This window comes from Corvus moneduloides, chromosome 5 (assembly GCF_009650955.1).
Source record: "Corvus moneduloides isolate bCorMon1 chromosome 5, bCorMon1.pri, whole genome shotgun sequence".
NCBI lineage: Eukaryota > Metazoa > Chordata > Aves > Passeriformes > Corvidae > Corvus > Corvus moneduloides.
The window spans coordinates 45,732,107-45,756,995 of record NC_045480.1 but is presented as its reverse complement, the minus strand read 5'-3'; the positions used below and the strand labels follow the sequence as shown (position 1 = coordinate 45,756,995).

General features: G+C 40.0%; 1 protein-coding gene across 7 annotated transcripts; it reads left to right on the top strand.

Annotated features, from left to right (window-relative positions):
- Positions 1 to 3,297: 3,297 nt before the first annotated feature.
- YTHDC1 (YTH domain containing 1) lies at positions 3,298 to 24,190 on the top strand. Of its 7 annotated transcripts, XM_032108910.1 has the most exons (19): positions 3,326 to 3,408; positions 4,963 to 5,022; positions 7,254 to 7,355; positions 7,963 to 8,291; positions 8,424 to 8,778; positions 10,041 to 10,130; positions 10,641 to 10,694; positions 11,303 to 11,397; positions 13,258 to 13,366; positions 13,466 to 13,583; positions 14,458 to 14,542; positions 16,438 to 16,604; positions 19,082 to 19,164; positions 20,598 to 20,634; positions 20,727 to 20,766; positions 20,871 to 20,933; positions 22,382 to 22,516; positions 23,149 to 23,356; positions 23,769 to 24,190. In XM_032108910.1, the coding sequence occupies exons 1-19, from the start codon at positions 3,381 to 3,383 to the stop codon at positions 23,816 to 23,818; spliced, it is 2,208 nt and encodes a 735-aa protein (XP_031964801.1). In that variant the 5' UTR covers positions 3,326 to 3,380; the 3' UTR covers positions 23,819 to 24,190. The 7 variants fall into 7 exon arrangements, with proteins under 7 accessions (XP_031964804.1, XP_031964805.1, XP_031964806.1 ...); XM_032108913.1 differs by lacking the exon at positions 4,963 to 5,022 and having other exon boundaries at positions 3,298 to 3,408; XM_032108912.1 differs by lacking the exon at positions 10,641 to 10,694 and having other exon boundaries at positions 3,327 to 3,408.
- Positions 24,191 to 24,889: the final 699 nt, after the last annotated feature.

Here is a 24,889-nt window from a genome sequence, read left to right as displayed (position 1 = left end):
GCTAATATTGTTATAAAGACTATTTCAAAGGGAAAACTTCCAAGCAGCTGTAGTGATCTGGTTTTGAAAGGCGTTAAGCAGACACCAAGGGAATTCTCCAACATGCCTTTAAAACAGGTTTGAGCAAAGTAATTAGCTGTCCCTTTGAATAACTGTATCTATCAAATCTCTGACACAGCAAGATCTAAAAGGGAGCTCACTACCAAGTTTAGCACCATTTTCCCCCCTCCCTTCCACAGCGATTTGCTATATTGTAATCTACGCAGGAAGCCACAGCTACCAGCTGCTTGCTGCACTAAGGAGTCCCTCTTACCCTATAATTCTTGAACAAGAGCCCATCAATAACAAAACATATTAAGGGACCTTTGGAGAGGGTTTAGTCTATATGGAGCCATTACACCCTTGAAAAAACCATCAGTAGCTATGCTCACTTGCAGATACCCACCACCACCACCAACATACTACAGTAAAGGTGCTGGACTCATGCTACCAATATTTGAACTTTGTCCCATGTGAAAGGCATGAAACCCACCAAAAGGCCCATGATGGGCTTTAAAGTACAGTGCTCTCCAAAGCTCTCTCGGTGCACCTGCAGATTCAAAAGGAAGTACAAAAACTGACACGAGCAGCAGCTCCACAGAGTGCCCTTCCATTTAACTCATGCTAACGGCACCATCTAGTGCATCACATGCAAACAGACCTTCTTTCCATAGGTAACAGGCAGTAAAGTTGATACCACACAGTAATTTCTAGTAAAATCAGAAAACGCAGGTAGTGCTTGTAAGTAACACATGCTAAAAAAACTTGTGTGCATACCAGTCACTGAAAGGTCACTCCACAAGCAGCTTACCCAAGTGATGATCGATATGATCAGAACACACACAAGAATTGCTTCAGTCTTTGGCCACAGAATCAAGAAGTTAAGTGCCAGCAAAACTACTGCTGTCAAGTCCTGCCTATTTGACAAAGTAACACACCAGAAAACAAATAAATGGCATAATTGTTTAATGAGTTTCAGGTTGTAGCACCGCAGCAGTAAGCACCTTTTATCAAATCAAGAAGCCAATACAAAGCTGAAGAATATGTACCTTTATTTCGTTCTGTAAAACTTCACAATCACCTCACAATTTTCACCTCATCACATAATTCCATCTTTCATCATCTCTCTCTGCAGAAATACTTCAGTTCTTCAGGGCATGCTTTCATCCTCTGCTCAGACTTTGCTTGCACAGCTTTGAAGTGAGATAGACAACACCAAGCAGTGCTACAGAGTGCCTTTTGCACTCCAGCCCCCATCACTGGAAAGGAAAAGTGCTTCCTTAAGCTAGCCAACAGCTGCTATGCTGACCGGGCATTTTTACCAACCTGTCCACTCTGGGAGCACAGGCAAACACACTGAATATCAGGAGTGAAGATTCCTGGAACTGGATTGTTTTGGAGGGGGGAATTCAAGGCATTTAGTTGACTGGCTGCACCTATCAGGCTACTCTAGCAAATACCTGCAGCCTTAAAACAAAAATTATGCCATAGTCTACAGCATTAGTCACCTCACTATGCCTCTACTCCAGTTAAAGAAAAAAAAGAAGGAGAAAAAAATAAAGCAGATAGCGCATTTGTAACAGTAGCATGTCAGCTAATAGGATACAAACATATAAACTACCATAGTGGACAAAACAAGCTCTTACTTTGTAATTGCAAATTACACACAGCCCTAATCATAGAATCATGGAATCATTAAGGCTGGAAAAGACCTCCAAGATCATCGAGTCCAACCATTGACCAATTACCACCATGTCAACTACACTGTAGCAGTAAGTGCCATGTCCAGTCATTTTTTGAGTGCCTCCAGGGGTGGTGACTGTACCACCTCCCTGGGCAGCTCATTCCAATGCTTAACTAACCTTCCCGTGAAAAAATTATTCCCAATATCCAACCTGAACCTTCCCTGGCACAGCGTGAGGCCATTTCCTCTCATCCTGCTGCTACTTGCCTGGGAGAAGGGCCCAATCTGCACTGCACAATAACTTTCTTTCACGTAGTTGTAGAAAACAACAAGTTCTCCCCTGAGCCTCCTGTTCTTTTGGGTGCCCCATGGGTTGCCAGCTTCTCCAGAAGAACGCTGTGAGACACAGCACCAAAGGCTTTACTGAAGTCCATATAGACACATCCACAGCCTTTCCCTCATCCAGTGGGCAGGTCACCTGGTTATAAAAGGACATCAGATTAGTCAAGAAGGACCTGCCTTTCCTAAACCCATGCTGTGGCCTGATCCCCTGGTTGTCCTGTACGTACTGGTAACCTACCAAATGCAACTTAGTGCCCAAGCTTCTTCATAAGCTGCCTGAAAGGGCAACTAAGATGAGGTGGTAAAGTTTCCACCTACATTATGGTAGAAAAGGGTGATACTCTAAACCAAAATTTATTTTAAAAATTATTTGGATGGATAAAGCACGCTTGTTTCATATTTCATAGAATCACAGAATGGTTTGGGCTGGAAGTGACTTTAAAGGTCATCCAGTTCCAATCCTGCTGCCATGGGCAGGGACACCTTCCACTAGACCAGGTTGCTGAGGGCTCCATTGAACCAGATCTTGAACACTTCCAGGGATGGGGTACACATAGCTTCTCTGGGCAGCCTGTGCCAGTGCCTCACCACTCTCACTGTAAAAAATTTCTTCCTCATATATAGTCTAAACCTATTCTCTTTCATTTTGAAGCCATTCCCCCTTGTCCTAGCTCTACATGTCCTAGTAAGAAGTCTCTCACCATCTTTCTTCTTGGACTCCCTCCAAGTACTGGAAGACCAAAATTAGGTCACTCCAAAATCTTCTCTAGGCTGAACAATCCCAACTCTTTCAGCCTTCCCTCATAGGAGAGGTGCTCCAGCCCTCTCATCAGCTTGGTGACCCTCCTCTGAACTGGCCTGATTGCCAGGAGAAAGAAAAAAATAATGAGAAGGGGAAAAAAAGGTAAAAGACAAGAGAAAACCAGACAACAGCAATGCCCAACACCAGGAGTTAACTAAGCACTGTTACTTTGTCCCACCCAAGACTCTCAGAAAGGGCTCCAACATCACACGCAGCTGTCACAACAGCACGAGGACGCCGAGAAAAACGAGCTTCCCGCACTCCCGAGCGGGCAGAAGCCTTCTCCTCTCCCTACACCTCTTTTCCCGTCCAGCGAAACGCAGCCCAGCGCCCCGCCAGGCACGAACATGGCGGCTGCGCCCTCAGCGCCCGGGTGGCGCATGCGCCGCCCCCGCCCGCCCGCGGCGCGCTCTGACGCGGGGAGCGTAAACAAAGCGGCGCCCTGTGGGAAGAGGGAAGCGCTACGTGCAGGAAGAGGGAGCCTCCATCTTAGGCGCTCGTCGCGGCGGCGGGATGGCGACGGATAGCCGGGAGGAGAAGGGTACGTGGGGGTAGGGGGGGAGCAGGCGTTGGGCTCCGGGGAAGGGGGAGGGCTCGGGCGGGGATTGGGCCCCCGCCCGAGTTTTCCCCCCTCCCCGGGGCCACCGTGGAAGCTGGTGCTGGGCCTTCATCCCGGGGGACGGACGTCTCCTCCAGGAGAGCGGAGGGGCGGCGGGGTCAGGAGTGACTCTTCCAGGATGATTTTTTTGCGGAAGCCCTCCCTGTGTTTTTCGGGGGAGCTGGAGGTAATAGGGCTTCTCATACTGTGGTGTTCCGGCGGCAGCGGGCTCGGGGCAAGGTGACTCGAGCAGCGGGAAGAGGGAGAAGTTCGTGGGCCGTAAGTTTTACATTATCGACAGCGAGTTACTGCTGCTTGTCTTTTCGCAGAAAGTATTTGCTATTTTTATTGCGGCTTTTTATTTCTGCTTGCATCACTAGGCCGTTTTGGTTTTGGGTTTTTTTGCAGGATTTTCTGTGGAGCGATGTAGTTACTTTAGTAAGCAGAAACTGGTGTTGGAATCTTATTTCGGCGGTCAGCGGTGGTTTCTGGGCACTGTGGATAAATAAATTTGACTAAGAGAAATTGGACGTTTTCAGAGTCATTACTCTGGAATAATAATCTGGGATAATTAGTCTCGAATAATAGAATCACAGCTCCTAAAACTGACTGCCGCTATACACGGAAGCCGAAAATTATCTGTGAGATTATATCAATCAATCCTCACGAAATAGCCTCTTTAAGAAGCAAAACCAAAGTTAGGTGGAGCAGATTGCCGTTTGGTGGTTGGTGCAGAGAACTGTAGAGTTACAAAAAGAGTAAAGTATCACTGGGATATTGTGGCTTGGTTTATTTATATATTGTCATTTGAATTTCTGTGGAGAATATGCTTCATGGCTTCATGGAGCTCCATTTCTGTGGAGAATATGCTTCATGGCGAAGAGAATATGCTTTGTGTAAAGCTTTTTGCAGGATATGTGTCCACAAAATGACTTTGTCAGAGTGGTAAGAGTTTGCTGTCTAATTATTGTTGTGGAACTATATGACATGGAAAATTTCCAGTAGGTTTTGTTAGAACTGATAAATAAAATTATTGGTGGTGCTTGATCCTTAATGGTATTATTGTAAAACTGGTAGATTAGGATATGATCAGGTTGTGTTGAAACAGATCTGATTTGCCACTGTGGATGAGCAGTGAATTTGAAATGTTTGCTGTTGCCACCTATAAATTTCTATTCATATAATTATTTATCTAGTTGGGCTTGAATTTTTTTTTTTTGTTAGTGTTTTTTAATAACTGCCAATTGTCAGGTTATATTTTTACTTTAATTTGCTTTAAATTATTTCTCATGTGAAAGGGGGGGTTATTTTGACTGAATAGCAGGTGTAGATGCACGTTTGTTTGCAACTGAACTGGAAGGCTTCCATTGGAAGATAAATGCTATTTTACCACTTAAAAAAGCAGAAATAAGGCTTGCAGACCTGTTTAGTTTGAAATCACAGGGTCTTATTTCTTTTGTGTACCAAATCAGATTTTTGCTTGGACCCTTCCAATAGATCTAACGCTCCTGGCTAGCAGAGGAAATGGCCTCCCAGGCTACCTTCCTGCTGTTTTGGGTGAGTTAAATTTGTTCGTGGAAGGATCCTACAAAAGACAAGTGGCAGGAGAACCCTGTGGGGTGTATCTGTCATGGAAAGAACTCATTTGGTCCCTCCCTCTTCAGTGGTGATGGACTATAAAATACCTGTCCTCTGCCATTTTTCTGTTTCTGCTTTTTTGTTTTTCCTGATACCTCTCTGAGATTATTTAGCTCTTCAGGTTGAACACTGACAGTAGCAGTTCAGTGAGAGGAATCGTCTTGTGCGATCAGTCGAGCAGTGTATCCAATGCAAGTGAGAGACAGGAAGCAGGCTGCTGAATAAATCTGGAAATGTGTTTCTAAACAAGTCAGGTAGATGTGCATATAGAAGGGGATGGGGGAATTCATCCTGCTCCTGTCTCTTGCACCCTTTTTTAAGGTTCCAGCTGCAAATGAGGTCCATCTAACCTGGAAGGGATTTAGGAGAGAGTGTGTGTCAGACTTGCATTTCCTGTTAAATTTTCCTTTTCGTTTATTTCCGAATTAGCTGATACAGGAGTCGTTTAGCACCTTTGAATGCTACTGCAGTAGGTAGGCTAAATGTAGTTTACTCAAATATGCTGTTGTCTCACCAAGAGGGAAACAAATCTAAGGTTCAATATGTGTGATTTGAGATGGGTGATATGTTCAATTTCCTAATCTCGGTACACCTCTTTTTCGTTAGTGTCCAGTGAAAAAATCTTGTGCTCCGGACTTGCCAAGTTTCCTGTGGGCAACCAGAATGCAAGCCAGGAAAATGCATCCCATGTTTGGCAGTTGCACAGCCATGAATCTGACTCTCATATATTTATCAACAACAGCAAGAATATTTGCTGTGGATGTATAGGTGTCTACAAACATAAAGGGCTATTCCCAAGAGAATTATGATGCAAGTTCGTGTTGCATTTAAATGCCTGCTAACTGTAAACTGCCAGGGAACGGTTTGATCCACTTCTCTCTGCACCATTTACTTTGCATTAGACACACCAGCTGAGAAGTCCAGGGATCACTTCTGCATTCCCCCACCACCAAAGATGTGGAGAAGTGCCAGCAGGAAAGTTAGTGCATATGCTGACTTCAGATTTGGTAGTATATAGTAGAAAGATAGTTGCAATACTAATTGGGGTTGGTTTTTTTTATAATGTGGATTATGTTTGGAGTTTTTTTAACATCAAACTGTAAAACTTCTTTTGTGGCTCAGCTCAAGATTTTGAGATAGACGAGCTGCCAAACTCAAGAGGACTTAATTTGCTGCATTACCCCAGTTTCATGCAGTACAGGAGTCCTTACCTGCATCTACTATGGATATTGTCAACCAGCTGAATCCTTGGAGTTTGCTCTGCTTTCTTTTTCCTGAGCACAGAAAATACAATCAATCACAAAATGGAAAGAACTAAGAATTTTGGAGAAGAAACAGGAGATTCCAAAATCAATACCTTTTTTAGTTTTCCTTTTGCATGCTTAGTTCACTATTACTTTTTAAAGTGCTTGGAATATAGACCTACTGCTTTAAAGCTGGTGAATCCTTCTTCTACTAGAATCACCATATATCCCTGTTGGTTTTAAGCAAAGTGAAACAGCCAGAAACAGTGACAGATTTTAAAAGTTTTGTGACCAAGTGTGATCATTGACTGCTTCTGGCATGAATTTTCTTTAACACTTGCCCTTTGGATCAAGTTGTGGGGGTTTTTTTCAGAGCAGCTCAGAGTTAATTAGGCAGCAAATAAGTACTGCTTTCCCCATTGTGTTTTTTCTATTTGTAAGTGAACCACAAAACCCACCATTCTAACACAGCAATGACAACAAAAACAGTGGAAGAGAGGTAATTCAACATGCAAGTTTCAGAATTTTGCAGGGACACGGGTCCTTCCTCTTTACTAATGGGACTCAGACTATCTCCTGTCACCCTTTTTCTAGAATTTTATACAAGCTTTTATGTTCAGCTTTCATTTGTAGGTCATCTTTCCTGCAAAGCTTGTGTGACATGAGGAGCCAACTTGGACCTTGTTTAGAGGTCTAAATGCATCTTGTGACATACTATAGTTCTTTTATTTGCTCTGCTTGATCCTTCCAACTGAAAATGTAGAAATAAATCAAGAAGACATCAATTTTTGCTTTGTTGCAGATCTGTAGCCCTAAAGGAAATGTTTGGGTTTGTAAATCCTAGTTCTGTCGTTTACATATCCAGACTTCTTATGGTTGGTTTTGACTTCTTTTGTGTACTTTCAGATGGTGAACTGAATGTTCTGGATGACATTTTGACTGATGCTCCTGACCAGGATGATGAGTTATATAACCCTGACAGTGAGCAAGACAAAAGTGAGAAAAAGGGTATGTGACTTTGGTAGTGGATGTCCTCCAGGAACATAAATGGTAAAAAATGTCTGTCTTACTACAGTTAAAGTCTTTGAAGTAGTAGGTTTTATAACTTGATTCAAAGACTGAATGAGTTCTAAAAGTCTTTATTTCATGGACATATGCTTTTTCACCTGCCCTTCCATGCAAACAGTCGAGTCTGTTTCCTTTTGTCTCAAGAGCAGTTGCTGAGTCTGGCTTGTTCTGAATTCCTTTAATGTTAGAAAATTACTGTCCTTTTTGGCTCAATGAAGTGAGATGGAAGTGGAGCGAAGGGGTTGCAAAGTCTGGTTCCAGCTCAGTTGTTGATTTGGCTTTAGGCCAATTCCATAAGCATTTAATTTAGTATTTCCATGTATAAAATCTAAGAAACATGTACCTTTTTTGAAGTAAAGTACGTGTTTTAGAACATGAGCCGTTCCTAAGAAGCAGTTTTGAGTGTTGCTGCAAAGCCTACAACTGGACGATGCTCCCTATGACTGCAACAGGGTAATTACCTAAAATAGAGAAAGTAGGAGCCTCTGTACAGTTTTTGTTTTGATACTGGAAATAACACTAAACTTGATATTTCTTTCTATTTAAGGATCAAAAAGAAAAACTGACAGGATGGAAAATGCTGAAAGCAAGAGGCAAAAACCTTCTGTGCATTCCTCAAGGCAGATGATGCCAAAACCTCCCAGTTCATCAGTTAGCAATAACAAGAGAATAGTGAGTACAAAAGGAAAGCCCGTGTCAGAATACAAGACTGAGGAGTATCAGAGATCTGAGAGAAGCAAGCGCCCAGATGGTGATCGGAAGATGCGAATGTCAAGCAGTTCCAGGGAACCTTATAAAGGACAACCAGAAAAATCTTGCATGAGGAAGAGGGATATTGACAGGAGGGCAAAGTCTTCTACACCGGATGGTTCAGAGGTATTAAGTATTCTTGCTGCCTTATAAATAAAGAAATTTTATGAGACTTTTATAAGGCACATTCTCTTAGGACTGTGTGTGCATCCTGACAATGTTATATGACTGCTGATTCACTTTTTCTTTAAACATCAGAGAATCAGGCATGATGTGGATAGAAGACCAAGCAGATCTAGCCATTCTTCTAAAGAAGAGGTGAACTCTGAGGAATATTGTTCAGATCACGAGACTGGCAGTAGTGGTTCCTCTGAACAAGGCAACACAGAGAATGAGGAGGAAGGAATGGAAGAAGAGGAAGATGATGAAGGGGAGGAGGATGAAGAGGTGGAAGAAGATGGGGAGGAAGATGAAGAAGAGTACGAACAGGATGAGAGGGATCAGAAGGAAGGAAATGACTATGACACACGGAGTGAAGCCAGCGATTCTGATTCTGAATCTGCCTCTTTCACAGATGGGTCAGTCAGATCTGGGTCTGGTTCAGATGCATCAGGTAGGCAACATCTTGCATGCTAGTCTGAAATACCTTGCCACTGAAAGTTCAGCTACTTTTAAAAATAACCACTTCCTGACCATGTCAAAAGTAAGCTGTGGTAGCACAAGTCAGGAAGATGTTAATTATGAAATACCATAGGCAAGGAAAAAATGTACTGGAAAGTGGTAAAGCAAAATTGTGAACATCCAGATTACTGTGTTGAGGATTCATAGTGTTCTTGACTGCTTTGGCCTTGCTGTTCAGTGCTTTGAAACACTAAATTAGTATTTTCTTGGATATCTAGTGGCTTAGTTTTCCACACAATTCATTTTAATTTGGTGTTGAGCTGGTTGGTATCCATCTAGATAAGTGACCAGGCAGACTAGTGTAGTAAAAGAACCGTATTCCTGGGGAAGGATAATTGAATCTTAAATAGTGGCTGTGTCCAGCATAGGAAATCTAAACTTAAGTTGAAATTATTAGATGTTATGGCAAATTTAGAATGAAATAAATGTTTTAAGCAGAAACTAGAAACAATTGCTTTGTAATTGTATATTATAAGTAGTCCTAACTTACTGATGTGAAGTGCTAATGACGTAAATACTTTTGGGTTTGGCTGTTCGTTGTTTGTTTTTTCTAGGAAAGCAGCTTGCAATCCTGTTAAGATTCCTATTGTGTATCTTCCTTGTCTGAAGTCTCCATAGGTGGTCATCCTGCTTAACATGCAGCCTTTTTTAGCTCAGCTCTGCTGTTTGGAGTTAGAGACAGCAAGGTGTAACCTAAAGACGAGTTGAAGCTGTCATAACTGTTCTAAAAAGCTCTGTGGTATAACATAACACTTTCTTAAGAGTGGAAATAATTGCCTGTGTGGCACAGTGTTTTGTTTTCCTGTCTCTTACCATTTTTTTGAGCTCCGAGCAAATGAGCTCATATCACTATTGCAACACAGTTTGTGCTCAATGTTGCACATTTGGGTGAAGGCTGGAAAGAAGTGCTAACCCACCCTTACTAAAAATATAATAATAATAAATTCTGTCTCTAAACATTGCACAGATGTACTGGATTTGTCCCATTCATCTTCCTTTTGTGAATGAAAAGCTTGAGTAACTAGCATTTGCTTCTTTTGTGCATGATAGTTTTGTGGCAACAACCACAATTTTAACGTGCAAGCCAAATGGTAACTTCACTTTTACTGATGGTGTTTTCCTGTCTCGTTACTTTTTAATCTCAACTTTTCCTGTGTTTAAGGTATGGCTTTTATTTTTTATTGTTTCTTTTAGACGAGAAAAAGAAGGAGAGGAAGAGAGCTAGAGGTATCTCTCCAATTGTTTTTGACAGAAGTGGAAGTTCTGCATCAGAATCATATGCAGGTATTCTTCCCTTTCATTGCTTGTCATTGTGACTTGCATCAAATCCTAATGTGTAATCTAAAATAAATGTAACTGGCTGTAGAGATTTATGGGGTATGTAGCTTTGTATAATTTGATATTGACTTCTGGCATGTTGTGTGTGGATACCTTTGGGGGGAAGTAGGCTTTCTTGTTACTTTAATGCTATTCTGTTGCTTAAGTGGAATTTTCACTTTTTTTTTTTTTTTTTTAAACTTGGAAGATGATGATTCAGTGACTAGTTTTCTGAGTAGGAAATTGTTCAAATACCATTTTAAAAAAACAAACCCAAATCAAACAACCCAAAACCAAAACCAAAAAAAACCAAAACAAAACACTCGTGCACATTGAATAGTATTTTTTTGTGTGTGTGGGTGCGCGCCAGAAAGCATAATTTGTCATGAATGAAAATTGTATGTGACAAGGCTGTAGAAATTGTATATTATCTCTATTAAGGCTCAATCTGAACAAATGTACTTTGGCTAAACACAGGTTCAGAAAAGAAGCATGAGAAATTATCATCTTCCGTTCGTGCTGTCCAAAAAGGTATCATTTAAATTTGAATTTTTAATGCATGCCCCATAGCAAGCCATTGTCTTTGTTGATTAAATTACCTGTAAGTAGTGATGTTCTGATATAAATCAATTTGAGCACGTCATTGTTCTGAGCATGGTAATTAAATCTTAAGCTACTTTTGCATGTGTTGAGAGCAATATGCAAAAAGTTCAGTCACTTTGCTCTTTGCAGAAGCAGCAGATTTAAAAAGGAAGTGCTTAAAACTGCAAAGAGGAACAGCATTCACCATTCTCTATTGAACAACTTGTGCTTGTTACAAATGTTACCCATCATTTATGCAAAGATTCTTAAGCAAGGAAATAAGTCCTACATATCGGAACATCACTGAATCATGCTGATTTTATTTTACTTTTTTCTTTACCTGGATATCTAAATTTTAGTTTTGGTTTGGTTTCCCCTGGCATTTTGCGCTCTGCAGCTTTGTCTTCAAGTTGGGTGGTTGACTGTGATAATACATAGATAGGAACTGGGTGGGATACTGTGTATTTTGAAGGAAGCAAACAACTATCTATACTCAAAGCAACGTGTTTGATAAGTATTTACAGTTTGGCTTATTTGATACTTTGTTTTCTTTTCAGACCAAACAAGTAAACTTAAATACATTCTCCAAGATGCAAGATTCTTTCTCATCAAGAGTAATAACCATGAAAATGTATCACTTGCTAAGGCAAAGGTATGTTCAGTTTTCTTCAAACTGATCACTTTGTCCGTTTTCAAACGTACCCATCTTCGTTTGGAAGAGTGTGCAGTTGGAGGCGCTCTTTTCTTTATAATTTGGATCTCGGTAGATGCAGCAACAAAAGCTACGTGCCTTGGTTCTTCTGCTTCCACTGTAACCTAGAAAAGTTCCTAGACCATCAGTCATCTATCTTGGCAAGAATAGGGTTAAAAGGGGCCTTAGGGTCTGTTAGATAACATCCCAAGCCAACCTCCATTAGGAATGCTGGGGTGGTATTTTCTCCCCTCCATCAGTTCATGCTGCTGTATTCTGAGAAGGTTCAGAAGGTTGTTTGCCTTTCCTCTAATGCTATACAAGTAATTTTTGTCAGGTGATTCAATTCAGGATCTGAAGCCTTACTGTGGAAATGTATGCCTGGCAGTGCTGGTGTGAGTGAGTTCTTTGGGAGGGATTCCAGAGCACTGGACTTCAGCTGCTGAGGAATTGCATTAGGTGTCCACTGCACCACTCTGGTGGTTTTGTATTGGCATGTGTTCTTTGGAACAGGTTATAGAGAAAATATTTGATTTGCTGTTGCACAATATACACAGAGTAGGTGATTCTTTTAATGAAGATTTTCTAAATTAGGATGGAAATAGCACTAAAACTATTGAACAAATCTCAAAGTCCTGGGTATGTTTGGTTTGCACCCCTCCTTCAAGCTTTGGGTCTGATCTGTGCAGTGAACACCATTCTGACTGGTGTTTGCTTTAGCTCTGTAAAGAAGTATATCCTTTTTTGTGCCTCATCCATGTATGGAGCTACAGTGGTATCCTTGTTCCTGAAGTTCTTGGAGTGGATGCATAGTCTTTCAGTGTAGGGGTATCAGTGCTTTGGTGTTGGACTTCATGAAACTCGCTTTTGTGGTGCCAATGTGGTAGGTTGTTCCGGTTCACAGCAGAGCTTTACAAGCAGCCAAAAGCCGTGTAATCTGACTGAAAGCTAGCAAAAACCCCAAATAGTTCTCTGGTGACTATAATGAATCACCAAAATCAGACAAACACTGATCTGAGTTCAGAGTAGGGTATGAATACATACCTTCACTAGATAAATGTGAGGGAAGGAACGTTGTCTTTGGTAGACTGTAGATCCTATTCTGAGTCTGAAGCTTGTTTGCCCGGAAGATGAACCGAGGAATAACTCAATAAACTGTTACTCTGTAGCTCAGCTCAGTTGGTACCTTAAAACAGATTGGGTTTTATTGTGTGTGGCTACATAATGGCTGGTGAAAGGGAAAAGGTCCTACTTACTAGGTGGAGATGTGAAAGGCTGAACAAAGGGGTTCAAGTTGTCTTGCCAATTTAAAGTGTTAGTCTGGTGTCTTTCATGTTGCTGGCATTTCACTGAAAGAGTTTTCAAGTCTGCAAACTGTCCTCAACAAATCTGCAATACTATACTGAAGTCTACCTGCCCACCTTTCAGTATATATTCTGTTGGTTTTTCATAATTTCTGTGTTTTATACAATAGATGAATTCCCAAAGTCACTTCAAACATGCATGAAAACTTTCACCCTTACTATTTAAGGTATCTGTCCATCATTATAATTACAATGGAAGTCTTATAGATGGTCTAAATGCATCTTCAGTGTTCAAAAAAAGATTGAAAAGCCAGTGTTTTAAAAGTTTTAGCACAAGGCAGGCTAAAATATTTCTTGAAGGAAATGAATTTAGCAATATCTTTTTCTTTCCATTACCTTCTATTCCAGTACACTATTTTGGTCTTGTTTTCCTCATCTACATTATATATTTGTTAGCTAAGTCATTTGAGATGAACTCTTACATTTTGGTGATGGGGTGGGTGTTTTTCTGTTTTAGGGAGTATGGTCAACACTTCCAGTGAATGAAAAGAAGCTTAATGCTGCATTTAGATCAGCAAGGAGTGTTATTTTGATATTTTCTGTAAGAGAGAGTGGCAAATTCCAAGGTAAGGGAAATGAGCTGTTATCAAGGTAAGTGAAAGTGAGTTTTATGTGCAATAGCTTTTCTGTTGTATCTTTGTTACAATTCAAACAAAATCCTTTAGGGTTTGCAAGATTGTCTTCAGAGTCCCATCACGGAGGATCACCTATACACTGGGTGCTGCCTGCAGGAATGAATGCAAAAATGTTGGGAGGTGTCTTTAAAATTGACTGGATTTGCAGGTAAATAATTGTGCATTTATGTTGCTGTTAGTAACAAGGCATTATAATATTATTTCTGCATGTTACTCAAGTGCTGACAGCATCCTTCTGAAACTTGATGCAGCCAGAGATCTATCCTCACTGCTCACTTGAATAGACAGCTGTGGATGAAAAACCAAAAAAAAAAATCATGTAAGGACAAATCTCTCGATCTGACTGAACAAAGAAAATACTACCATTCTAAAACAACATATGAAATAGTGCAAGTATTGTAGAACATATTGGTTGTGAGCAGTATGTTCATTAATTTCACTGAGTATGTTCTTACAGAAAAGATTTTAAATCTCTGTTAAAGAAAAAAAGTTACAGCAGTCCTGTGAAACACATTGCATGGTTGTGCAAGTACTTTGGACTGCCAGAAAGACTAAATACAGGAAAAGCAAGACTTTGAATTAGAGAAAAATCTGTGTTGGAAAGGTCCTCTTGAAGCTACTGACTCCCACCTCCAGCTCAAAGCATTTCTAGCTTCACAGTTAGGTCAGTGCTCAGGGATTTATTTCAGTAGGTGCCAAGAGCTACCATATCATGTAGAGACTGATCATTGTATTTAGATGGTGAGATAATAAACAAGCACAATCTTGATATTGCACAAAGACAAAAAAATTTCTTTAAAAGGAGAACCTGTCATAGTACAGACTATATTAGTTAATACTGGAATAAATCAAAGTGAAATCTTCAGTTACCAATATGTAGAACATAAGAATATGTTCAGAGACCTAACAGTACAAAGAATAACAGGATTATTTTATATGTAATCTCCTGCTGTATGTGTTTTTTTAATTCTTAATAAAAAAACTGGAGGCAAAACTATAAATGGTGCCACTTGTATATTTAGGCGGGAACTGCCGTTCACAAAGTCTGCTCACCTGACCAATCCTTGGAACGAACATAAGCCAGTGAAGATTGGACGCGATGGACAGGTTTGTTAATTCTTACTTTTTCTTTAACTGACATCCTCTAGTGCTTGCTTCCAGCTTTGGATGTGCAGGAGATTTGGAATGTTTTTAGATCAGTTACTTGCAGTAGAGCGCTGTGGGAAAGGCACTCTGCTTCTTTCTAATGCTGTTGTGGAAGAAGGAAAAATACAGTGCCAATTCTGTTGTCATCTTTGTGATAAACAGTGTTTGCTTCAGAACTGTGATATTTTGAATTTGAAATGTAATGTGCCTTGCTTTGTATGGTGTGCAAACCATATAGCATCAGTTTTTAAGAAAAAGTTCTGGTGTTTCCAGTTGTGCTCTGCATTGCTTTTTTTTTTTTTTTAATATATATACACTGTATTGCTTAAGGCATAGTCTCCCATTATAGAATATATGCTAAGCAAATTTTAAGTGGGGCTGGCTCTTTGTCTTGTCAGACATACCAGAGTGCAGGTATGTTGCTGCTGTCATCAAGTGTGCAAGCCATGGGTAAAATAATGGGTTCTGCTTTCTTAAAACAAGGTGGGAGTTGTATAATCTCCATACTGTATGGAAAATGTCAACTCTGTGCTGCATTGTTTTGCCCCACAGATATCTTTGCTTTGTTGTGTAGCAGGAGAAAAACAATAGTCTTGGTCTTGTTTTTAGTTTAGTGTGAACTTAATTAAAATCCTTTTTTTTTTTTTTAAACTTAGCTTCTATTAAATCGTCAAGGAAATATTTTTTTTGATGTTTTGTCCACAGTAGAGTTGCTATCTGGACATGGGTTTCAGCTTTTTTCATAAAACTACTGTACTGTTATGTTCTGGACAAGCATTGTCTGATGCTTGCTCTCCCTGCTTCTCAACTCTGGTTATTTCCTGAAGTGGCTGTCATTTATCCACTTATATTTGCACAACTCTGGATGGATCTCTCTTCTGAGGATGTGTACTCTGAAATTCTGCCTTTACGACATCATTTGGGAAAGTGTTCTGCAGGCCTGTAGTCACCAGGTTGAAGAAGCACTTTTTGGGATTATTTTGCTCCTGGCTTCTGCTAGATTCATTTGATGGCCCAAGTTCTTGTACTGGAAGAGGGAGTCAGCAAGTTTCTCTCTGTCCCTTTCTCCTCTAGACAACTTGCGGTGTCCGACGCTCCCACTATCTCCATCTTGTTCCCCATATCCCACATATTTCTCTTTTAATGTAGGCTGGAGAGACCTGACCTACTCAGTCACTGCATGTAGGAATTGTTGCACTTAGTCAGTTATCCTTGGTGCCCTGCTTTGAAGCTTTTTCATTTCTACTGTCCCCTTATTTTTTGAGATGCAGGGGCACAACTGCACCCAGTAGTTAAGGTGTGGGTGGAACATGAACTTCCAGTGTGATACAATGACTTTCTTATTCCATGTTCCTTTCCTAAGAATCCTGAACACACAGACTGCTTGTTTTGACTGTGGTCAGACATTGGGTTGGTATTTTCATGGACCTGTCTACCATACAATGAAGAACTCATACTGATTGGTAGTAGTCAGCTCTGTCAGGCCATGGCTTTATATGTGAAGCTGGGATGGATTTTTTTTTTCCTACGAATGTCACTTTTCTTTCTGTAATAGGTGATCATTTTCTTTGTGATGAAAAACAGTCCTCTGATTTTATAGCAAAACAGTGATGTGGCCTGTATGTCTCATGGGAAGATATGGTTACCCAGAGTGTTGGACTGTTTTATGAAAATTCTAAGTAGTGCCTAAAGAGTGAAAGGTAACGTAAGTGAAGTTTGCTGTCTGTAGTGATACTGACATCTCTTCAAAGTGTCCTTTTTTTTTTTTTTTTCCTTAAATGTATGTGTCAGTGTATTTGGGGAGAGTTTCGTTTCTTCAGTTTATAAACCACTACTGAACTTCTAACTAATTCTAGGAAATTGAGCCGGAATGTGGAACCCAACTTTGTCTTCTCTTCCCTCCTGATGAAAGTATTGACTTGTATCAAGTCATTCATAAAATGAGGCACAAGAGAAGAATGCACTCACAACCCCGATCAAGAGGACGCCCATCCCGTCGAGACCCCGTTCGGGACGTGGGAAGGTTAGAAACGTTCTTTGGACTGATAATAGGCACATGTGTCAGAATAACGTGATGGAGGAATGTGATTCGTCAAAGCTTTCCCTGCGATAAAGAAGAGAGAAAATCCTCAAATCAAGCTGCATGGACAAGTTTGTGGCTTCATTGAGGATTTCACATGGTTCCCCGGTCTGTCATTTTTCAAGAGGAAAATGGGGATCTTTGCTTTTGCAGAAAAAAGCTCTTAAAGTTCTGTCTCTAGTTTAGACTAGATCATTTATTGAGCTAATGCAACGTGTAATGCTAGCTGTAGGTAAGCTTGGCTTGATTTTGAGCAGGCTAGATGGAGAGGAGGAAATATTTATATGCCAAAAATGTGTTAATATCTTGTAAAAGCCTTTTCTTTCAGGTGTGTCTCTGGATAAGCCTTATCAAATATGGGACTTTTATAAGGATCACTTAGAATTTTGCAGAAGATGCCGCCTCATTTTGAGGATAAAATATTTAAGTTATTTTGATATTCAAGAGGAGCATTATTGGGACTGTTTCAAATTGTGTCACCGTGATGTGTTAACCCCATTGCCAAATATTCTCTAACATGTAACCACTGAATTCACACATCTTGCTGAGCTTCTGAAAACAGTAGGTTCTTTCCAAAAGGGATCAAGTGGCCCTTGGAGACCCGGCAACAAACCAAAAAGAATGGCTGTTGCTGTGTCTGTATATACAACCTTTCCAGATGCTGGCAGTACCTGTGGACTTAAAGTATTTTTAGAGGATCGACATGGTTATTGATCACTGCTATATGAACTTAACATCATTTTCCAGAAAAAAAGGGGGTATAACTTGTTACAGAATTGGAGAAGTCTTTGCAAAGAACTGATATTAGCCCATCTGCCAAACACCTTTTCCCCGTGGTAGCCACTTTGCATACAGACTGATGTATGGTTTGGGCTGAAACCTTTGGTTAAGTTTCCTTTCTGTGGAAATGTCCTGTGGTAGGTACAGAGCCCCAACAAGAGTCCCCATTTCCTTGAGCTTAAAAAAAAAAAGGACATTGTAACGAGTAGGTAGGAGGAAACCTGGCAGCGCCCCCCTATTTTTGGCTTTAAAGGACTGAACACCAAGATGGCTTTTGGAGTTAAGCTAAGAGGTTTCCAGTGCAATAAAGTATATACAAGTGAAGGTTTTGCAATGGACTGCAAACTATACATATAACACCACCACACCTTCTCAAGCCTGCCAGGGCCTCCATTTATGTATGTGGCTTACAGCTTAAAGTCAGTAGTTGGACTACTATATGAACTGTTTCTATCATATTTTATACCGGTCGTAAATGCACTCTCAAAACTACAAGAAAGCGGTATGTTTATTCTTTACACCAGCTTTTATTTTCTTTGATCTGAATTTGCTGTAGATGCAACTGCTTTGGTTTTTGGGCTTTTTGCTCATACTAAAGAATCTGCTTCCATTTTAAAAAGCTTAGTAATGGGGTATGGTGGGCTTTAAAGACTGAAGTTGGGGAAGGGGGGGGGGGGGAGAAGTCACTATTTATAAAACTAAAAGCTGTATAAGCTTGTTACTTAGCCAGCAAGTTGCACAGTAATTAAGCAATTTAAGAAAGTGTTAATGTCTTGTTATAAGGAATTATGCTGTTGGAGAGGGGGAGGGGGGCAGGAAGGGAATGGTTTTGTAGCTGCTTTGTGTTTAGAAACACTGTTACATTAGCACTGGCGTTTCCCAGTAATGGTTATGTACCTTGGAGCAAAATAAGCAGCCAGTTATCAGCTCTTTATTGAGCATAACAGCAACTGGAATGTTACTTCATAAGGAAGAGCAGAGTTCTTAACATCTCTTCTGTCAAAGACCTGTTTTTATAGAAAAGATCCCTAATTATTTTAATTAGGAAGCTTGAGCGTTATTACATTGTAAAGCACACCAGTGCATTGCTGGTAAATTGCTTAGAACAGAAATTATTAGAAATAGTATCATTGGCCTACCCAGTTGGGAAAGTCACAGTGAAAGTTGCAATTTCACAAAGCATGCAGTTTTATTTATAAATGTTATGGAAGTAGCTCTTTTATAGAATTCTCTACCCCATAGCTATCAAATGAGCCACCCTCTGCAATGTTCTGTGAAATTTTTTGTTGTCCAATAGGTTGTTTCAAAATGTAATGTGGAAAGCGTAATGTTAATGCCTAAGTTTGAGTTTGGTTTAGACAAATTTGTTCCCTTTTATTTGGTATGAAGGTACTGTTGGGTAGAGTTCCTTCCTTAACTACCAAAACTCCTGTAGACAGAAAGTAACAGTAGAGTGTATGTAATTGAGCTATTTCTAATCCTTTCAGTTCAGATTTAAAGCTATAGAATATTTTGAAGTAAATAGAATTGAGAATGATTACATTGATATCCTGGGCAGCTCAGACTATTCCTGTGAGGTATTCTGCTGTAACGAATGCTCCAAGCAACCTTGTTTAATCTTTGATATCTAATTTGTGTAGGCGTCGACCAGAAGATTATGATATTCATAACAGCAGAAAGAAACCAAGGATTGACTATCCCCCTGAGTTTCACCAAAGACCAGGTTAATATCTTACTATGAAGATTTGTGTGCACCAATTCACAAGTGTTTTCTCTTTTAGCATATCCTCATTAATTCAAAAGTAAAATATTGCTATAACTGGGATATAAAAATGTGACTTGTTCCAACTGTTGCCTGCTGCTTTAACCCACCTCTCACAGCAGTCAGTGACGCTGTTTCACTGGTTTGAGAGAGAGCTGAGTTTAACCTAGGCTGAGCTTTTTCTAAGAGCCTTGAATTGTGTACATTGCTGTGAATGATCCTTTCGAGTGCTATGTTAATGTGGGCGCAAGAATAGATCTGACCTACTTGTCAAGATGCTAATCATCAGATGAAAATGTTTGAGAAATTTCCACTTGGGAAAGTCAGCTGAGACTGCCTGACTAGCAGCCTCTGTGTGGAGATGATGGTAGACGTTCAGTTATGTTTTCCGAGAGAATTTTTTTTGCAAGCTTTACACGAGTAAGGGAGGGTGATGTTGCACTGCATTTTACAAGAGGATCTACAGATGAGTTTGAGAAGGGAAATTTGTTCTCCAGAAATGTTTGCAATGGTAGTGCAGCAACAGCACTGGTTGTAGTGCAGCTATTTTTTTCTCTTCAGAAAGCAGCTATTAAGAAGTTGTCACTTTTAGTCTACCAAATTGTGCTTCGCTTCTGTTAGAAAAGTGCATTCTGCTATTTCAGTGGTAGATTTCTAAATCTGTTAAGAACGTGCCTTCATCTGTCCAGCTTGTCTGCAAAGCCTGCATTCTTTCATGCAAAAAGTGTTGTTGCTGCTCTCCATCTTTCTAAGACCATTGTTTAAAAAACAGAACAAGATTTTTTAAAATAATGAAGCTCGGAAGCATTATTTTACCGCAAGCATGCCTGGTGTTTTGCACCATTTTACTGATCTCTTTAAAGTTTACTTCTTGGGATTTACTGAAGCTGTGAGAATCCTTTTCCCTGTAGGGCTTTCCCAGATACTTTTTAGTTTAATTTCCTCTTAGCATTGTATCCAAAACATATTATGAATCAGTTTTAAGAGTTGCCCAGATGAACACATTCTACTGAATACACCGTTAGGAAGTAGTAACAGCCACATGCTAACTGCCCAGAGACAGTCCTCTTCAACTTCATGTGCATTCCTAATTCATTTGACTGAATTTCAAGTCTTTATATGCACAGTTTCCCTCTTGCTTATTTGTTGGTACTGTGTACAAATTCATATGGGTTTATCTACATCACTTTTTTTTTACTACATTATACTACTTGTCTTCATTGTCTATAAGAAGCTGTAAGTTTTCAAGAGTTATTTTAAAAGTGAGGGTAATGGCAAGTAGATGTAATTTTGTAGCTGGCACAAAATGAAAGGACACTTTCTATTGAATATAATTTTTAAGATTGTTTACTTGAGATGGTAAATTGAATTAATACTGCTTGATGTTCGAACAGGGTATATAAAGGATCCCAGATATCCCGAAGTAGACAGGTAAGGTGTGTTCATGTTATTCATTTTATGCCCTGGTAACTTGTCTGCATGGATAAGTTGGATTTAGTTCTACAAATTTTTATTCCCAACAGACGATTTTCAGGAGTTCGACGAGATGTATTTTTAAATGGGGTAAGTTGTTGCATGCAGATTTTTGAGGAACCTTTTATATTCAGCTTTCTGCACTTCCAAAGAACACTCAACACAAATTTTAATATTACTGTCTTTCATTTTAGTCCTACAATGATTACGTGAGGGAATTCCACAACATGGGACCACCACCACCATGGCAAGGAATGGTTTGTGTCTTGTTGAATTCAATTTTTCTCCTTAGAATACAGCTTCTTTTTGTTTCCCTCTAAAGGAGCCTGGCATATTCAGTGTGCACTCAACTCTTCACTTTTCCTAAAATGTATCTTCGCTGTAACAGTGTAAAAATTTTAGGGGAAAAATATTGATAGCAACTATTTTGAAATTTACTCTCAATAGTAGTCTGGCATTCTTAGTAAGCTCTGAGGAAACAGCAGAATCTTCCTTTAGCATAGATGGGAGGATGTGATCACATTCTGTATTCTGCTAAATATAGTAATTGGCTCTTGAACAGCAAATGCATCAAACAGGTGGACTTGTTGAAGAGGCTCATGGAATGGGCCGCCAGGCTCTAGCATTGTGCAGTGGCTTGCTTTTGGCTATGGCAATGAAGCATGCAGGAAAGTAGCAAAATGTGCTGCACAACCTAATTAAAATACGTCTCCCTGTATTACAGCCTCCACTGAGATGCACTTTTTTTCCCAGTCAGATAAGCAGATACATAAGTGTATGTATCTACAGCTGTGTAGATAGTTCACTTGTATAAGCTGTGGTTTTGCCTTCATGTCTGGAGAAGCAGTCATAGTGAGGTTATTTTGGTTATATTTAGTAATAACTGTAATGAGTCTTTCGGCTCTTGTTTGTACTGGCAATGAGCAAAAAGCAATGCCAGATGTAGAGATGCTCCTGTAGCCTCTCATTTTTCTCAGCTGAAACACAACTCCTTACAAATGAAGGAAGTGAACTAGGTTTTTAGATGGGGAGGAAAACTGTTTTTCAAACACAGTTAAGCCTCCAGAAACTCCTTTTTTTTCTTTTCCCTCCCCTCTTGTATGCTGTCCAAGTAGTTGTCCTAAAATCCAGCATTTCCACTTACTTTCTTTGTGACAAAAATGCAAGCAAAGATGCTTTGGTAACATGGCAGAGGAAGACCTTGCTGATTGAAGAAATGGAAGAAATCAGCCAAAATACGTCCTGTTTAAAAAAAAAAACAAACAAAAAACCTGCTAGCATTTTGTCAAATAATTTGTCTTGCAAAGTCAGGTTTTTAATTTAAAATAGAAATACATTCATAAGGAACAAGTATGAGTCATTTCTGTAAGAGCTCAATGATTTGGGCAGAATTCACATTCTATATGCAAAGGTTTAAAAAACCTAAAAACAAAACAGCCGCATTTAAGGAGCAGAAGTTTTATGTACAATGTCATGTTGAGGCAGATACAGAAGGAAGGAAGGTTGGGCTTTGGGGAGGGTGTTGACCAAACTTTTCCAAGCAATGGTACAGAGGTAGTAAAGCATTCTAGCCTAATGGAAAGTAGTCTGCTGTTCAGTTAGGAGGCTGTGATCAGATACATTTAGGTGCTGTGTTTGCCATCTGAATGTTGCACTCCTTGCGCGCATTCCTTTGCTTCAACAAACTTCTGTAACTTTCTTGTAGCCACCGTATCCAGGTATGGAGCAACCACCACACCACCCTTACTATCAGCACCACGCACCTCCACCTCAAGCTCACCCTCCATACTCAGGACATCATCCTGTACCACATGAAGCGAGATACAGAGACAAACGAGTAGTAAGTGTCCACACAGACAAAGCGGATGCAAGTCTGCAGGCCAGAGTAGAAATCTGGGGTCCAGGGGTAGCCTAACCTGAGCTTTGTTGGCTGTGATAAACAGCATGTTTATGACCTGCATTAGAGTTCCTTGGAAAGATCAGTTGTTTAGATTGACTAGACACTTCCAGCAAATTTTAAAAGGCTTTCTCTCCCTGGTGAGGTAAAGTGAAAAATTCTGAGTCTTAAACTGAGGTGTATGCTTAAATCAGCTTCCACCCTGTCCACCTCTGAACATTTTCATGCTGAAGCCCAGTTTGAATAAGGACATGCCTGTAACCTTGCTTGTCCTCATGGACAACAAATTACTTAATCATCAGAATTTTGTGTTTTAAAACTTCTTACAGGCACATCAGAAAACAAGGCAGATTATTAATTTCTGTTAGCTGGCTTGGAAGGCTCCTTAGCTTTCAAGTCTCTTGCTGGTATCTGGCATTTGAACACCAGATTCTGCACATGGATGCTGGACACTTGTTTGGTTGAGTTTCTTTTTTTAAATACTGGGCTTTCTGAAGAGTTACAGCCAGCCCTGTAGATAAGGGAGGAAATTCTAATCTGGGAAAGAAAATAGCAGAGCTGTCCTTTCATCACAGCACGACTATGACATGAGAGTAGACGACTTCCTTCGCCGCACACAAGCCGTTGTCAGCGGTCGGAGAAGCCGGCCCCGGGAGAGGGACCGAGAGCGGGAGCGTGACCGGCCTCGAGATAATCGGAGAGACAGAGAACGTGACAGAGGCCGTGATCGGGAAAGGGAGAGAGAGAGGATTTGTGACCGGGACAGAGACAGAGGTGAAAGAGGTAGATACCGAAGATAATCTATCTGGAACCAGTGCTCACTTGAAACAAAAAAAAGCTTGTATTTTTTTGTGTGTTTACAAGTAGTACATTTTATTTTCAGCTGTCTACTTAAAGTTCGTTGTGTAGAAGGATTTATAATGACCCTCTCTATTCCAAGCATGCAGTGAACTATGAACTGGAAAAACTCAAATAGGCCAAAAATAAAATACACAAAGCTGACACTCAACTTCATGTTTCTATTGGAACAGAGTTGGAAGCAGCTAAGAATGTAGATATTGATTAATTCTCAATAAGTGTTCATCTACTTAGTGACTTCATTCTAGGTTTTTGAATACTGATGGATAACTGCCTTTTTTTTTTTTTTTTTTTTTTTTTTTTTTTTTTTTTTTGCTTTGATGTTTTCTTCCCGTAGTTTCATATGGTTCGATGGGAGAATGCTGCTATCAAGTATGCAAATATTGAAGTATGATTTCTTTTTTTTTTTTTTGACTGTATGGCAGTGTTGTAGCAGCCTTTTTTTTCCCCCCTCTCTCTTCCCCCCTCCCATTTTTTAACCTTATCTGTGAAGTCAAGTGGTTTTTTTTCTGTCTTCAGTAAGGAAAGCAATATTAAGAAGACACTATTGATAATTTTTAGCCTTTTTTAAAAATCTTCCAGTGTTCAGTAACATTTTGGTCAATTCTCTTGTCTAGTCTCTTTCCAAAATGTACACATTGCTTGGAATGTTCACAACCTGCGTGCGTGGAACCTGAAAATATTGCTGTATTCTACATTGCTACCATTTTTTTTTTATATAAAAATAAATTGGTAACTATTGAAATGTTTAAAACTCCATGTCGGGTTTCTTGGTTTTCTAAGCTTGCCAGCTTCAATAGATTCCGGCAGTTCTAGGAAAAGATCTATGTTCAGAAATAGTTCCAATGTTCTTGTACTAAGTGAAATTGATCTGAAGCCTGAATTTAGGAAAAGGACTGCTGATCTAAAAGGTAATTGCATTTCTGTTTCCATAGTGAAGTAGTCAGTAACTCCTGCAGCTCATCAGAGTTATTAAGGCCCTACATGTTCAACTTAACCATATGATCTTCAAGCTGTTGAGAGGCTGTCCTCAGCCACAACATACTTGTCTCAGGAATGTGTTAGTCCTGCAAGATCAGACTCTCCACATGTCTTCTTTGTAATGATCACTTAAATAGGAAATATTTTAACCTAAATGCCAATGGTAAAACTGGGAGGGGAGGTGGGGGGGGGGGAAGTAAAACTTGTGGTGAAAGTTCTTCAGTTTATCCACCAATTTCCAACTTTCCAAACCTCCTAAGAGTAGCACTGCCATGGTGGACTTCTTCATAAACTTCCTTCAGTGTCTTCTCATGTAACAAATCCAGACTGTAGTATGTGCATTAAGCATCTTCAGCTCCACCCTGCTGGGTGCTGCAGCTACTTTTATAAAGGCAGTATAGGACTGGCCACGGTGTGGCAGTTGTGGAAATGTGGGTTTTTGATCTGGCAATAATTTGTGCTCTGTTTATTTTAGCC